Here is a 14,818-nt window from a genome sequence, read left to right as displayed (position 1 = left end):
AGCCCCACAGCCTGGGAGCAAGCTGCTGGGGAATTGTGGGCTTCAAAGGGAGATGACTCTTCAGCACCCATAAATAAGGGAAGAAGATCAGAGTGTCGGGCGGGCAGAAGGGGAGAGAAGAGAGACGCATTAAGAATGCAGTGAGAACAGCAACCACTAAACATGTGCCTGTTGAGTTTCAGAGAATAAGTACAGGAAGCCCCCAGGTGACACAGCAGAGAGCAACCTGCTGAAGGCCTCTTGGTGGTCCTGCTACACCACCCGTGTGGGAGGAGACGGGGGAGAGGACTATGGAAGGATCAGTAATGTGCTGATGTGTCACATGCATGCCCAGTGCACACATATGCATGTATGTTATACACAAACGTGGTGTGCAAATGCAACATGCATACACGTGATGCATTCCATACATAGATGCTATGTGCATACACATGATGCATGGCACATGTACACATTACGTGCATGCATGTGATACATAATACACATTACATACATACATACGCATGACTCGTGCATGCAAAATGAATGGCTCCCTGAGCCCAGGGCTTTCTTAACCATCTTTCTACCATACCCAAAATTCTCCAATCTCAAAACTCTGCAGGGAGGGCACAGATGGAGAATTGGACAGGCCCCAAGGTCCTCCAGAAAAGACTGAGCACTAGGTCCTATGCACAGGATGGAAAGAGATGCAAATGATGTTTAAGAACCTCTCAGGGATCTGCAGCAGAGGGATCCCTTATAACCACTCTGGCAGATGAGTCACTGTCATCTCTATCTCACAGATTAGGCTTGGGGAAGGTCAAACCTTGCATGAAGTCAGAATGTTATTAAATGCAGAGCTTTAGGACTTGGGGGTATAGCTCAGAGGTAGAGAGCTTGCCTAGCACGTGCGAGGCCCTGGGTGGCATCCCCTTATAAAATGAATAAACAAATACAGAGCTTCACTAGGTACAAGTCTAGCTCTGTCCCCACCCACCATACCCTACCAGCATAGGAAAATATGGTAAGAAGTGACGCGCCTGTTCTGCTAGCCAAGAGAGGAAAAGCATCAGTGTGACAAATGGCAGGCCAGAAGGACAGGTTTTCCTGGAGACAGGAGTTCACTGCAGGCTGATCTGGTCTGTCTCCTGTTGCCCAGCTAGACTGGCACAGGACCCCGACTCCTTCCTGGCCTTCGCTCCCGTGTCAGTCTCCACAGGTCCACTACCAACTCTGAGGATGACTCTACCCTCACATCACACACATCCACACATCTGCCTTCTCCACTGCTCTAGCCCAGGCTTCCAACGCCTCTTGGCTGACTGACAGTCATGTGTCTTCCCCCACCCCCAAGGCAACTTCCACACCACAGCCAGATCATGCCAAAACCCTCTGCCTGAAAACCTTTGTTAGAAGGGTAGCAACAAAATACCTGCCACTAACATATACTTCACGGTAAAAAACTAAATATCTTCCCCCTATGATCAGCAACAAGACAAAGGTTCTGCTCTGACCACTTCGATGCAGTTCAAAGTAGGGTAGAGTCAATGCAATCATGCAAAAAAAGAGAAAGAAAAAGAAAAAGAAAAGGTCTCAGACTAGAAGGTAAGAACTAAAGCTGCTACTATTCACAAATATAAACAAAATTTGAATTAATATTATTTGAATTGTGTCATAGGACACAAGGTCAATATACAAATATCAATTGCATTTCTATATCAGCAATGAGTAGCCCACAAATAAGATTTTTAAAAATATTCGATTCAAAATGGCACCAAAAAGAATAAAAACCTTTATAAGAGAAATTTCCAGCTCAAGACGGAGAGCCAAGACTACACGTCAAACTCTCACTCCACCTGACCCCAAGACTCTCATGAAAATGACCTAAGATGTACAAACAGATGAAATATTTACATTGACTTTGAAAACTAAGAAAAAGATACAGATACCTACATGCCACAGAATGCCAAGGAATTTCTACAAGATGCCAGTGAGACTCCCTTAAGAAGGTTAGTGAGGCAGGATGTTCACAGAGAAATGCAGCTTAAAATAGGCTTTAAAGAAGTAACTTCAAGCACTCGTAGTACAGAAATCACAGAAAAAAGCACAGAAAACTTGTACTTGAAGAGAGGGAAAAGGAAGTAACAGTGAGGAAGCTTAAAAATAGAAAGCACTAAATATCATAGAAGAGCATACATATCAGTTGTCACCAAAAAAGTGAGTGGACTAAACTTTCCTGTTGAAGAATAAAGATTCTGTGGGGTTTTTTTTTTTGTTTTTTTTTTAATCCAACTCTATCTTGTACTAGGAACTATCCCTTGACAATGACAGATGTACTAAAGATAGAGGAACTGGCAAAGAGGGACCCAATAAATTCAAAACTAAAAGAAAAAGGGAAGGGGAAGGTGGCAATATTAGTTTCCAAGTAGAATTTAAGGTAAAAATCTTCAAGGGATAAAGATAATTATGTTGGAAAAATATAAAACTCACTGTGAAGATCCGATGTTTAAAATTATTTTGTGCCAAAGATACAGCATCAAAATCTTTTAAAAATATTTTTAGTTGTAGATGGACACACTACCTTTATTTTATTTATTTTCACATGGTGCTGAGGATTGAACCCAGTACCTCACACATGCTAGGCAAGCGCTCCACCACAGAGCCACGACCTCAGCCCAGCATCAAAATCTTTAACATTAAAACTTAGAAATAATGGAAGAAATTGAAAAACAAAAAAGAGTGAAAATGTGAGACCAATATATTGGTCTTAACAAATACCAATTTTGCAACAAGTAAGGAATCAGAGCAACGGCATGACATGAATAACACGAGTTTTTACCCTCTGACTCTAGAATATCTGTTCTTTTCCAATAGGCATAGAACATTCACCAAAAAATGATCTTATACAAAGGAGGGGGAAGTAACAAATTCTCCAAAGTAGAAACCATTATGTGATCTTAATGCAATAAAACTAGATAATATTTTTTAAGTATAAGCAAATATTACTTGAAAATTTGAGGAACAAAAAAAAAAAAAAAACCCTAGAGTCAAACAAAGAACAAAACTGCAATTAGAAACTCTTTCTGAAATAACAACTACCCATCAAAATTTATGGGATATGGTCAAAGTTGTACTTAGGGGAAAATGCCTCTTAATGTTTTTATTATCAAACAAGAAATAATGGAACTAATTCAATTCACGAAATCAGCAAAAGAGCAACATCAGCCTAAGGTAAGTGGGAGAAAAGAATGGATAAAGATAAAAGCAGAAATCAATATGTTAGATAATAGAGAAAGAATAAAATTGATAGCCCCAGCACTGGAACTTTTAAAAGGCCAATAAAATAGGCAAAGTTCTGGAAAAACTAATGAAGTAAAAGAAAGAAAACACAAAGCACAGAAGATGGAGAGAGGGAGGCATCCCAGATACTATAAAGACGGACAGTACAAAAGTCAGGTGCGTACACTCAGCGGTACCGATGAGTGAGTTCCTAGACCGGCGCGCAGACGAGGCCTGACTCATGAAGAAAAAGAAGACCTGAGTAGACTAATAACCAAGGATCAAGAAAAACCTTCACAAAGATCCAAAGGTCCACGGCCCTAAAGAAGCTCCACTCCAACACCTCCAAGGACGGCAAGTTCCAGTGTTATTCTGACTGTCCTTTGGGCTCCTCTGGGCTCATTTCCTGCTCTTGAGTGGCCCAGGGCAGGAGCTCCTGGTTTCAGGACTGCTGAGAGGCAGCGGGCTCCTGCCAGCCCTTCCCCTTGGTGGTGCCTTCATGCCCTTGACTGCTACTGAAATGAGCAGACCACGAAGATGACCAGGTGAGGAACCCAAGCAGGGTTGGGTTAGGCACAGAGCCTCAGAGCCTCTTCCTCAAACATGGCTGGCTGGCCAGGGGGGGCTGTGCTGGGGCAGGGTCACCTTCTCAAAAGCCTCTATATTTCCTACACCCATAGCTTGGAAGTGTTCCCCAGATGCCCATATAGAAATGCCACTCGTGATACCTCCAGAGTTCTGCTGTCCTCCCCTTAAAAAGGCCTTCCCACACTGATCTAGACAACCCCACCATTACTCCTGGACCCCAGGTGCATGCTTCGTCTCCCTAGGCCAACGGGCGGGGTGTGTCCATGCCTGTCTTCCTGTTTGCACCTACACTCCGTGAAGGCAGGGGCTTCGTTGGGCTCACTGCTGTGTTTCCAGCACTCAGACAGTGTCAGGACATAGTAGGTGCTCATGAAATATTTGTGGAACCAATGAACCAAGAGGGCTCTTGTCCCTTTAATGCAGTTTCACTGAACACCCGTGTGTGCCGCACTCTGCCAGTCTCCAGGGAAGATGGATAAGCCCTGTCTAACCTGACTGGGTTAGACCCCTGCTGCAGCGCTCCCACCTCACCTGCGCACTGCCTGAGGGCAGGGAGAGGGAGAGAAGAGGGCAGGGTCCACCCTGAAGATGTGTTGCGACCGGGCTCCAGGAACCCAGAGGCCAGGGGCTGGGAGCATCTTAAACAAGCTTGGAGATGGACCCTTGGCTGGGAATGCCCAGCAGTGTGCCCCGCCATTGGAAGCAGTCAGCACCTGGACTCCCCGGAGCTTGACTGGGAAGCCATTAACCCTTGGGCTCCCTGAGGGGCCGGGAAGCCTGGCGGTAGGACAGGGGCGAGGCTCATGATAGAGAAGGCAGCCCTTCAGGCCAATGACACTTGCAGAGCTATCACTTTGGGGTCTTCGCCTTCACCCCCAAATGTCCCCCAAATGTCTTCCCTTCCTGCAGAGAGTAGAAGCTTTGGCGCCCTGTCTCCCTCCTCGTGTGTGAACCTTCTTCCCTGGGATGCATTTCGGGGCACAGGACGGCCATCTCACCTGCTCCACAGTTTCATCTTCCCTCTGCTGGGACGGGGTTTCAGAGGGTGAGAACTTACCCAGAGTCCCAATTTTTAAAAATGCTTTCATTAGCACATCACAGTTACACCCAGGAGTGGGGTTCACTTTGACAGACACGCCAGCTCCCAGTACTTCCTCCTCCCTCCCCTTCTCCCACCCCTGCTCCCCTTCTACCCTGCTGGTCTTCCTTCTATGCGTCTATGTTTTCAGGCCGGTGCTTTATAGCTAGGTATACAGGTGGATCACTGTGGTACGTTCACGTACGTCCATGGCATAACTTGTTCCATTTCATTCTGAAGTCCCCTGCCTTTCCTATCCCTCCTCAGTTTGCTTCTGCTACTCTCTGATCTCCCTACTATTTTTGTGGGGTCCCCTGACTGCTTTTTCCACTTATTTCATCTAGCTTTCCTATATGAGAGAAAATATTTGACCCTTGAATTTGTGAGTTTGGCTTATTTCACTCAGCAGGATGTTCTCCTTTTCCATCCACTTACTAGCAAATGCCATCATCTCGTTCTTCTGCATGGCTGTGTGAAACTCCATTGTGTATTTATACCATATTTTCTTTGTCTGTTCATCTGCCAAGCTCCCAATTCTACACCCACAGTCAAGGCCACCCAAATGCAAGGCAAATCTCAGCAAAATATTCATGATTTCGAATACGGGATGCAAGATACATTCACTACTCATCACCCACAGGCTTCATTCCCCACATCTGTGGGGTCCAAAAGGAAAAGAAATAAATATTTCTGTCTGTGCAAAGAATACACACCAACAGATGCCCACACATACATGCAAAGCCAGTTTCAATAGGAAGATCTGCATTTCTCTATAATCCTTTTATGTTTTCCATCTGGTTTTCCCAAATGTCCTACTGATGAGTCCTGCCGATTAGATACTTAGAAGTAGGGGAAAGAAATTAGGAACCTCAAAAAAAGTAGAGGAGTGGAAGGAGGGCCTCCTAAAACAGAAGTCAGTGCTGATGACCAGGAGTCTTTCACCCCAGTCCAGCAACCTCCTCCTCTCTGCAGCTTGGCTAGGACCCAGCTGTGTGCCCCAGGGCATGTGGGGAGGGTGGTACCTGGTTCGCAGGTTCTCCGGCTGGGGTGGGCCATCAAATACTGACAGGACATCAAAGTCCTCTTCCAGGGCGAAGGACTGGAACACGAGTTGGATCCTGTGCTGGTCCTCGGCGGTGATGGTCCACGTGCAGTTGGCATAATTGGGGTAGCCATACGGGAACCCTGGGCTCTCCACTGTCCCATTGGGACCCTGCAGTTGGAATGTGCAGTTCTGGCCTGGGAGAAAGAAAGGAAAGAGTTCAGTGTGGCCAGAGGAACTTATAGAAGCTTCTAGAAAGATGGGAATGATGTGTTCAAGAATCACTGACCCACTTCCAGATGCTTCCTATGGACTAACCCTATGCTTGCCCCAGAGGAAGGGAAGATGGGTGACCAATGATCACCTGTGACCAGATGATAAACTGTGCATTGCTTTCTTCATGTCTTCAAACAAGTTTGTGCGGTAGGACACTGAGGTTCAGAGAGCTTCAACTCCAAAACAACCAGGCTGAACGGGGACATTAGGACATCAAGTGCCCAAGGGCCATTCAAACCTCCTCCCTGTGGCCCGACTCTCAGCTAATGTCCTCTCCCCAAACCCTCCAGAGAGAACAGAAGTCGCCAGCGGGATTCCCCACTTATGCCAGCTCTAGCCCTTCAAGCTGTCCCCGTCCTCCCTCAGAGGAACCACTGTCCATCAACATGTCACCCTTCCCACAGGCCCGTTCACTCCATTCTTCCCTACTATTCAAGAACCTGCTTCTCCTTGAACCTGTTCTGTCATCTCCTCCCCCCGGGAAACGTCCCAGCTGAACGTACTCAAGACTGTCACACTCCACTCCACCCCTCCCGCAGCCGCCTCCCTAGAGAGCTAGAAGACGCATGCCGTCTCCTCGTCCTCACTTCCCACCCACCCTCCAGCCCCTCAGTTCTGCCTTCCGGGACTGTGATCCACCGGAACAGACCGAGGCGGCCACTAGTACACCGGGTGGCATTTCACCTTCACGCCCACTGGCCTCTTGCTACCGCTACTGCTGTCACCCACCCTCTTCCCCAGGCCAGAGCCTCTGTGACCTAAGGGTGTGCGCGTCACCTTCGAATCTGGCTCAAGAGAGGAGTTGACGGACAGCAGTGGGAGGGGCCGGGTCTGCATTTCCACCTGCTTCCTGGTGACACGCTGAGCAGATGCTTGGGGACCCCGCTGAGAGCAGCCATGCCCTGGGCTTCCTCCCACACCACTGTGTTCTCCTGCTCCCTTCCCCTCTCCTTTTCCCGCTCAGCGTCGGGGCCTCTCCTCCTCTCCCTCTAGTCTGGAGGGCCTCCTGCTCATGCACTGATGACACACAACTGCGCAGTCCGGGCCAGGCGCCACCCCTCCCGTCAAGACCCATCTCCTTTGGGAGGCACAGGCTCTGATATCCCCGCCCACTCTGCTCTTCCGTTGCTCCCTAGCTCCCGGATGGAACGGTACCTCCATTGCTTTGTCTAGAGAAGCACTCCCTCTCCTTCCCAACCCTCTGGTCAATGTGTCACCCTGTGAGCTCTTTGCTCACCTCCCATAATTCCCAGTTGGTGAGTCCCATTTACTCTGGCCCTGGCCAACTCATTCTTTACCCTACAGCTGAGAGCATCATTTCAAAATAGAAGTCTGGTCAGGCCTCCCCAGTCCCATCGGCTGCACACCTTCACTGTCCTCTCGTTGCTCTTCAATAAGGAGAAAAACACAGAAGGTCTACAAGGGTCTCTTCATGGTTGGACCTCTTGCGCATATCCACCAGCCTTCCAGCCAAACACCTGCCTCCTGGGCTGCACACCTGCACGCTGACTGCACAGTCACGTGCCCTTTGCATGTGCTGTTGGCTCTGCTAGAACGCTCTTCCTTCCTTCCTGGCCCGCTCACCTTTCAGACCTCAGTCTAGTGTCCCTCCTTGGCCAGGCCACCTCCCCCTGCCCATTATCTTCTGTCGTAACCTCTGCTTGGCAGCACTGAGCACAGGAGCAGTCTCCATGCTTCCATGTGTTGATGGCTTCGTGAGCATCTTCTCCCCAGACTGCGGGCTCCGTGACAGTGGACACCCTGTGTGAGTTTTCCACCTTCCGCTCCCACCCCGAGCTCAGCAGCAGGCCCATGGTCACTTCCCAATAACTTAATAGAGCTCTTGCATTTATTCAGTGTCTGGCTAGATGCTCTCCTCAGACCTTGACCTACACTGGCTGGCTTATCATTCACCACAGACCCATGGTTGGCGCTATTAACATCATCTCCACTTTACAGATGCAGAACTAGGGCAGAGAGAAATTAGGGAAGGGGGCCCAGGGCACTGTTACTCAGAGGTGGGATTTCAACACAAGTCGTCCACTTTCTTCACCATGATGCTGATAAATTGACTCAACACTATCTTTTTTTAAAGCCACTTTAGGGATTAACTGACAAAGGGCACTTAATCTCTAAAATGACTTTAATATTAAGAAATCTCTTAATACAAACTATCCCATTAAAGGAGAAAAAAAAAGTTAAGGGCTTCTGAATAAACTCTAAAGAGGCATTTAATAAAATTAAACATGTAACTCTGATTAAAATAAGTATTCAGAACTAGGAAAGAGAATATGTCCTTTCCATGGTAAAGCATCCATTTTTTAACAATACCCTACATCATACTTAGGGCGAAACATCTGATTAGGATCCAGAACAAGACAGAGAGATTCCACCTTCCTGCCCCCGGGACTTCATGCCTTATTGGAAGAGCTAACCCATGAAACACAAGAAAGAGAAATGAGAAAGCAGGAAGCAAAAAGATGGCTTGCAAATGATACATTAATATACTTACAAAGCCCAGGAGAATCGATTATAAAGTGATTAGAACTAATAAGAAATTTCAGTATAGTAGCCAAATGCAAAATAACATACAAAAATCAATAACAACCCTGCATGCCAGCAACAGATAAAATATTAGACTAATGTTCTTGCTTATGGTAACTACAAAGTGCATATAATACATAGAAATAAACTTAGTAAGAAATGTATAGGCACTATCTGAAAATAATTTTTTGCAGAAGGATGAAACATTTTCAAATAATTGGAGAGACACAGTGCAATCTTGAGTGGAAAGACTAACTACTGAAAGGTTAATTTATAATATTAACCTCTTGGAAAGTTATTGAGATATTAATTTATAAGCTTAAGGCTTTTCTGATCAAAAGCCCAATGACCTGTTTTAAATTTGGTAAAATGATACCTAAGTTTAACTGGAAAAATAGGTTATTAGGGACAGCGCATTTAAAAAAAAAAAAAAAAAACTCAGTGAATTTCGTAGTTCCGTGCTATAGGATATTAAATAGCATCATGAGTGACCACTGAAAGTGATGTGGAGGTGATACCAGAGTGAACAGTAATAAAAGAACAGTGTTGGGCTGGGAATGTAGCTCGGCTGGTAGAGTGCTTGCCTCCCATGCACAAGGTCCTGGGTTCAATCTCCAGCACCCCCCAGCCTGGGGAGAACGCACACACAAAAGAATAGTCTTAACATAAAAATATATATAAGGAAATATTTTAAAATTCAATGAGATACTTCACAGAAGAAGATACACAATTGATCAACAAATATATGAAAAAATGTTCAACATCTCTAGCAATCAGAGAAATGCAAATCAAAACCAAGATTTCATCTCGATTCAATCAGATTACACTCCATTTATGCATGATCTATCAAAATGTATAAATGCATTCTACCGTCATGTATAATAAATTAGAATAAATAAAATAAATTAAAAAATAATAATAAAACAGAATGGCAATTATCAAGAATACAAGCAACAATAAATGTTGGCGAGGATGTGGGGGAAAAGGTACACTCATACATGGCTCGTGGGACTGCAGATTGGTTCAACCATTATGGAAAGCAGTATGGAGAGTCATCAGAAAACTTGGAATGGAACCACCATTTGACCCAGGTCTCCTACAACTTGGTTTATACCCAAAGGACTTAAGATCGGTATGCTACATTGACACAGCCACATCAATGTTTACAGCAGCTCAACTCACGATGGCTAAACTATGAAACCAACCTAGGTGTCCTTCAACAGATGAATTAAGAAAGAAAATGTGGCATATATATATACATATATATATATATATATATATATACACACACACACACACACACAATGGAATATTACTCAGCTTTAAAGAAGAATGAAATTATGGCATTTGCTGGTAAATGGAAGGAGTTGGAGAATATCAGGCTAAGTGAAATAAGTCAAACCCAAAAAACCAAAGGCTGAATATTTTCTCCGATATGTGGATGCTAATTCACAATAGTGGGGGCAGTGAGTAGGGAAGAACAGAGTTACTTTAGATTAGTCAGAGGGGAGTGAAGGAAGGGGAAGATGTATGGGGTTAGAAAGGATAGTAGAATGAAACAGACATTATTACCTCATGTACATATATGACTGCATGATCGATGTGATCCTACAATATGTACAATCAGAAAAATGAGAAATTATACTCCATTTATGCATGATCTATCAAAATGCATAAATGCATTCTACTGTCATTTGTAACTAATTAGAACAAATTAAAAATTTAATAAAAAAAGAAAAGAAATCAGTGAGGCCTGGCACAATGGTACACACCTGTAATCTCAGCTACTGAGATTGCTAAGGCAGGAGGACCACAATTTCAAGGCCACCGTGGGCAACCTAGTGAGGTCCTGTCTCAAAACAATATAAGGACTGGGGGTGGTGCTCAGTGGTAGAGTACTTGCTTGGCAAGTGTGAGGCCCTGAGTTTTTGACCCCCAGTACCTCAAAAAAAATAATGAGAAAAGGATATTTGCAGGTACAACTACTACTATTCAGAGAAAAATTGAATTGTGTCCTCAACTCATGCCATAGACCAAAATAAGTCCCAGATGCAGCAAAGAGTTAAATGTTAAAAACAAATACTTAAAAGAAAACTTAGATAATTTAATTATCTGACTATGATTTTCTAAACAGAAAAGCTGTGGAAGAGACTACAAGATTGATACTTTTACCTAAAAACTAGGTCAAAATTGAAACAAAATCAAAATGCCTATGAAAATGATAGAAAAGTAACATCCTTAATAGAGAAAAATTGGGATCTAAGAGAAGACAGGAGTGGCCAAGAAACTAGAGAAACACCTGACTGTGATAAGAATGAAATAAAACTTCCACCCTCATGACTTTGAAAGGGGCTCTGGGACTCCTGTGTGAACTTCCCTCACAGGCACCTGATCTCCATGGTTCATGTCCCTAAAGCTTGCCTGGTGACATCACTGCACCATGCCAGGCATCCATTCAGTCCTGTAGGTGAGACCCTATGATAAAGTCATGGGGCCCAGATCACAGACGAGACACAAGGGAATCCATCCGTCCACAGGGAGGGACTGTGCTAAGGGGTACAGAGAGTGACCCTGAAGATCCCACAGGGGCTGCACAGCATGGTGCACCCTCGCTCATTCCTGACAACTGTTGAAGCCAACATTCACCACCATCCCCTGCACCCTGCACACCTGCCTCAGCTCAGCCCCGCCCAGGCCTACCTAGAGATTCTGCCTCAGAATCTGGGTATGAATGGTGTCTTCTGCAAGAAGAATCTAGAGCAAGAAGTGAAGGGTGCTCAGCATATTTCCCATGGGATGGGAAAGATAGCAAGAGGAGGGGCAGGGGACAGGTACAACAGCAGATCCAGGGACAAGATCCATTAGGAGAAGGTGACTACAGGTGGTGGCCACCATTGAGAGACTCAGACAAGGGTCTTAGATGAGGTCACTTGGCTTGATGGTCCCTCTGGAAATAAGAACACAGAGAGTGGGAGCTTTGTCCCGCTCTCTGGCGCATCTCCAGGGCCTAGAATTCAATAATCATCTGCTCAGTGGAGACATCCATTTCAACAAAGGCAGGTGGGAGGGGGCGAGGTGGGGAGAGGCGGGTGTGTAAGCGGTAGAGGCAGGATGGGCTGGCGCACCTTGCAAGGCCATTATATTTTAAACAATAACATACACATTGCTCATTGTAGCAAATTTAGAAAATACAGTCAAGACTGTAAAAAGGGAAATGCAATCTCACTTTCCTTCCAGAGGCAACTGCTATTAATATTTTCATTTTTTTTCTATAATTTTCCATGCATATTTCATGTTGTTGAGATAATATTGCACATATAATTTGGGGAGCTCTTTTTACAGTAAGTTATTCTTAAATCTTAAATTACAAAAGGCATTTGTAATCACATCGATACGGGTGCATGCAACACAAGTGTAAAGAAAAATTAATCTCCCGCCTTCCTCCCTTAGGGCCTATCCCAAGTTCCTGAAGTTAACAGCCAGATCTGTGCCCCTCCCGACTCAGGCAAACATATGGACACATTTTGGGACGATTTTTATTATTTTGTTTTGAAAGTGAGATGGTAGTTCAGCTCATTTCTCTGCAGCTTGCTTTCTCACTTAACAATACGTTGGGGACAGCTTCCAGGTCAGTAGATACAAATTTAACTGATTTTTTTTTATATAAATGCACACTATTCCCTGGCACGGATATATCTCAATTTATTCAACCACTCCTCTGCTGATGGCCATTCAGGTCATTTCTTGGTTCTCTTTCGTAACAATTCAGTAAACATTATAACATGAGTCTTCTCCCAAGAGTTGAATCTGCTCATAAACAGCATTTTAAATGGATGCACCACATCCCAATGTATGTTTATACTAGAATTTACGCAACCATTCTCCTATCATCAAACATTTAAATGGTTTCCGGATTTTTTTTTTAATATTCTGTTATAAATAAGACCTGGACCCTCAGCTAGTCTGGTGACAGGATGGTGGTCAGTGCAGTGGAAAATGTTTTTCCATGGCCAGAGTCCCAGAATGAATGTTCACTTATGCGGTAATTGTGTCCAGCTTTGCTTTCTGGTGGGGTACTATCCCTATTAGGCTGGCTGACCTCTGTGACAGGCACTGTCAGGGATGGTTAGAAAGGGCTAGAAGCCTGGCTTGTTTGGAAGTCTCCTGAATTCAAATAGATGTTCATGAGCTGGGAAAGTTTTGAAGCAGTACAGGACTCCAGACTGAAATGAGTCCATGCCACATGGCTGTGTGTCCTTTAATGCCCATGAAATGTGGATTTTTTCCAGGTGAAAGGCAATCTCCAATCACCGAAATGCTGCCCCATACATGGAAGAGCTGCTGCCAACGTCCATCAAGAGGGCCCTTGTATTTCCATCCCATAGACATGGTGGCCTGCCTGCTCTCACCCATGCTTTGAGCCTCTGGTGATGCAACTACTAAAGAAGGCCAAGACCAAGGCTGTGGCTCAAGAACAACCTCAGAGAACTGGACTCCTTGGGTTGTTTTTCATTCATTTGTTTTTGGACAAATGCCCTAGCACAGGTTCCCAAAGTGCAGGCTCCTGGGTCAAAGGGCATGAACACTTCTGAGGCTTTGGCTCTTTGGCTCGGGACACCAAAATCCTTTCTAGAAAACATGCACTGATTACATTCCCAAGAGCCATGTCTAGGAACACCTATGTCAATGCATTTTGCCAGCATTGTGGATTATCTTATCGAGAAGTTTTTACCTGAAAAAAAAAAAGTCTAGCATGTTTCAGTTAGCATTTTTTTATGGTTCAGATTCCACATCTTTTCAACGTAAAAAAAATTTAATTCTTGAATTTGGGAACTAACTGATGAAATCTTTGGGTCATTTTTCATTGTGGCATTGATTTTTCTTATTGATATAATATGATATGATATAATGTAAAATAATACAATACAATACAATATAGTAGAGTAAATCCTCTGCATCATATGGCATTTCATGGATGCTCGGTTAATATTTGTTGAATAAATATGTGCCGCAGGTATGTTTTATAGTTGTTTCAGTCTTTTAATTTTATTATGCTTGATATAGAGAAGTCTCTACATTTTATGTACTCAGACCTTGTGTAAGGCCTTACTGTTCTCTTGTCAATTCATACTAACTCTTTAGAGAATCAGCGTTCTGATCGTCCGTTGTGTTTGCTGTCAACACTGTTTTCTGCCTTGCTGGGTGCCTTCTGTGCTGTCCAGAGGGCTCATGGAGACTAAACGTCCAACGTTCACAGGTAGCCACATTTCCCTCTTCCTGGGCAATACTGTCCCTTCATTTGCACTGAGAAAGTCTTCTCTTGGAGATTAGTTGGATTCTCATCTCACCCAGTGGACAAGCCAAAGCCCTTGCTGTGGCCTCCAAAGACCCAAGTCAGCAGGTGTCCCACTGCCCCCTGTCTCTTGTCCCTGTGATCTGGCTGCTATGCCTCCCAGATGCTCCCTGAGCCATCGTCTTGTCATGTTCTGCCTGGCCGCCACCACTAGAATGCACCCCCATGAGAGCAGGGCACCGTTCTGTCCTCTGCTTTACCTCCAGCCCCCAGGCCTGCACCTGGCACTTAGTAGATGCTCATTGAAGAGTGGTGGGCTGCACGGAGGCATGGATGGCAATGGCCCACCCAGCTCTCTGTGCAGCAGCCAGCTCACTCCAAGCACTTCAAGACTTGTTACCTCTTGCAGAGGCAGCCTCAGAATTTCCCAGCATCCTCCCAGCACTTCCCCATCATTCACCACGCACACCACTGGCCTCGCCGGAGGTCCCACCATGCTTCTGTGGCCATCTTCGCCAGTAGACTCCTGGAGATTTTATCCATATATTTTTCTCCAGCGCCTAGCTCAGTACCTGTCCTCAACAGACACTTGGTACATGGTTCTTGAATGAGCGATTGAATCAAGCGAACTCATGCTATATGATTTTCAGACACCTGCCAACTTCATTTGTCTATATGTTTATGGCTTGCTTGGGAGGTGGCTTAGTGCAAAGGTCGGAAGTAGAGGTTTTGAAAGCCA

At 44.9% G+C, this 14,818-nt stretch overlaps 1 protein-coding gene across 1 annotated transcript in view; it reads right to left on the bottom strand.

Moving 5' to 3' along the window:
* The window catches only part of Csmd2 (CUB and Sushi multiple domains 2), a 553,852-nt gene that overhangs the window by 488,722 nt on the left and 50,312 nt on the right, over positions 1-14,818 (bottom strand). The window contains 1 exon segment of the mRNA XM_047516471.1: positions 5,947-6,163. Within this exon segment, the coding sequence (XP_047372427.1) occupies positions 5,947-6,163 (217 nt within the window).

The sequence above is a fragment of the Sciurus carolinensis genome, chromosome 1 (assembly GCF_902686445.1).
Source record: "Sciurus carolinensis chromosome 1, mSciCar1.2, whole genome shotgun sequence".
Classification (NCBI taxonomy): Eukaryota; Metazoa; Chordata; class Mammalia; order Rodentia; family Sciuridae; genus Sciurus; species Sciurus carolinensis.
This window is presented reverse-complemented; position numbering and strand designations above follow the sequence as displayed.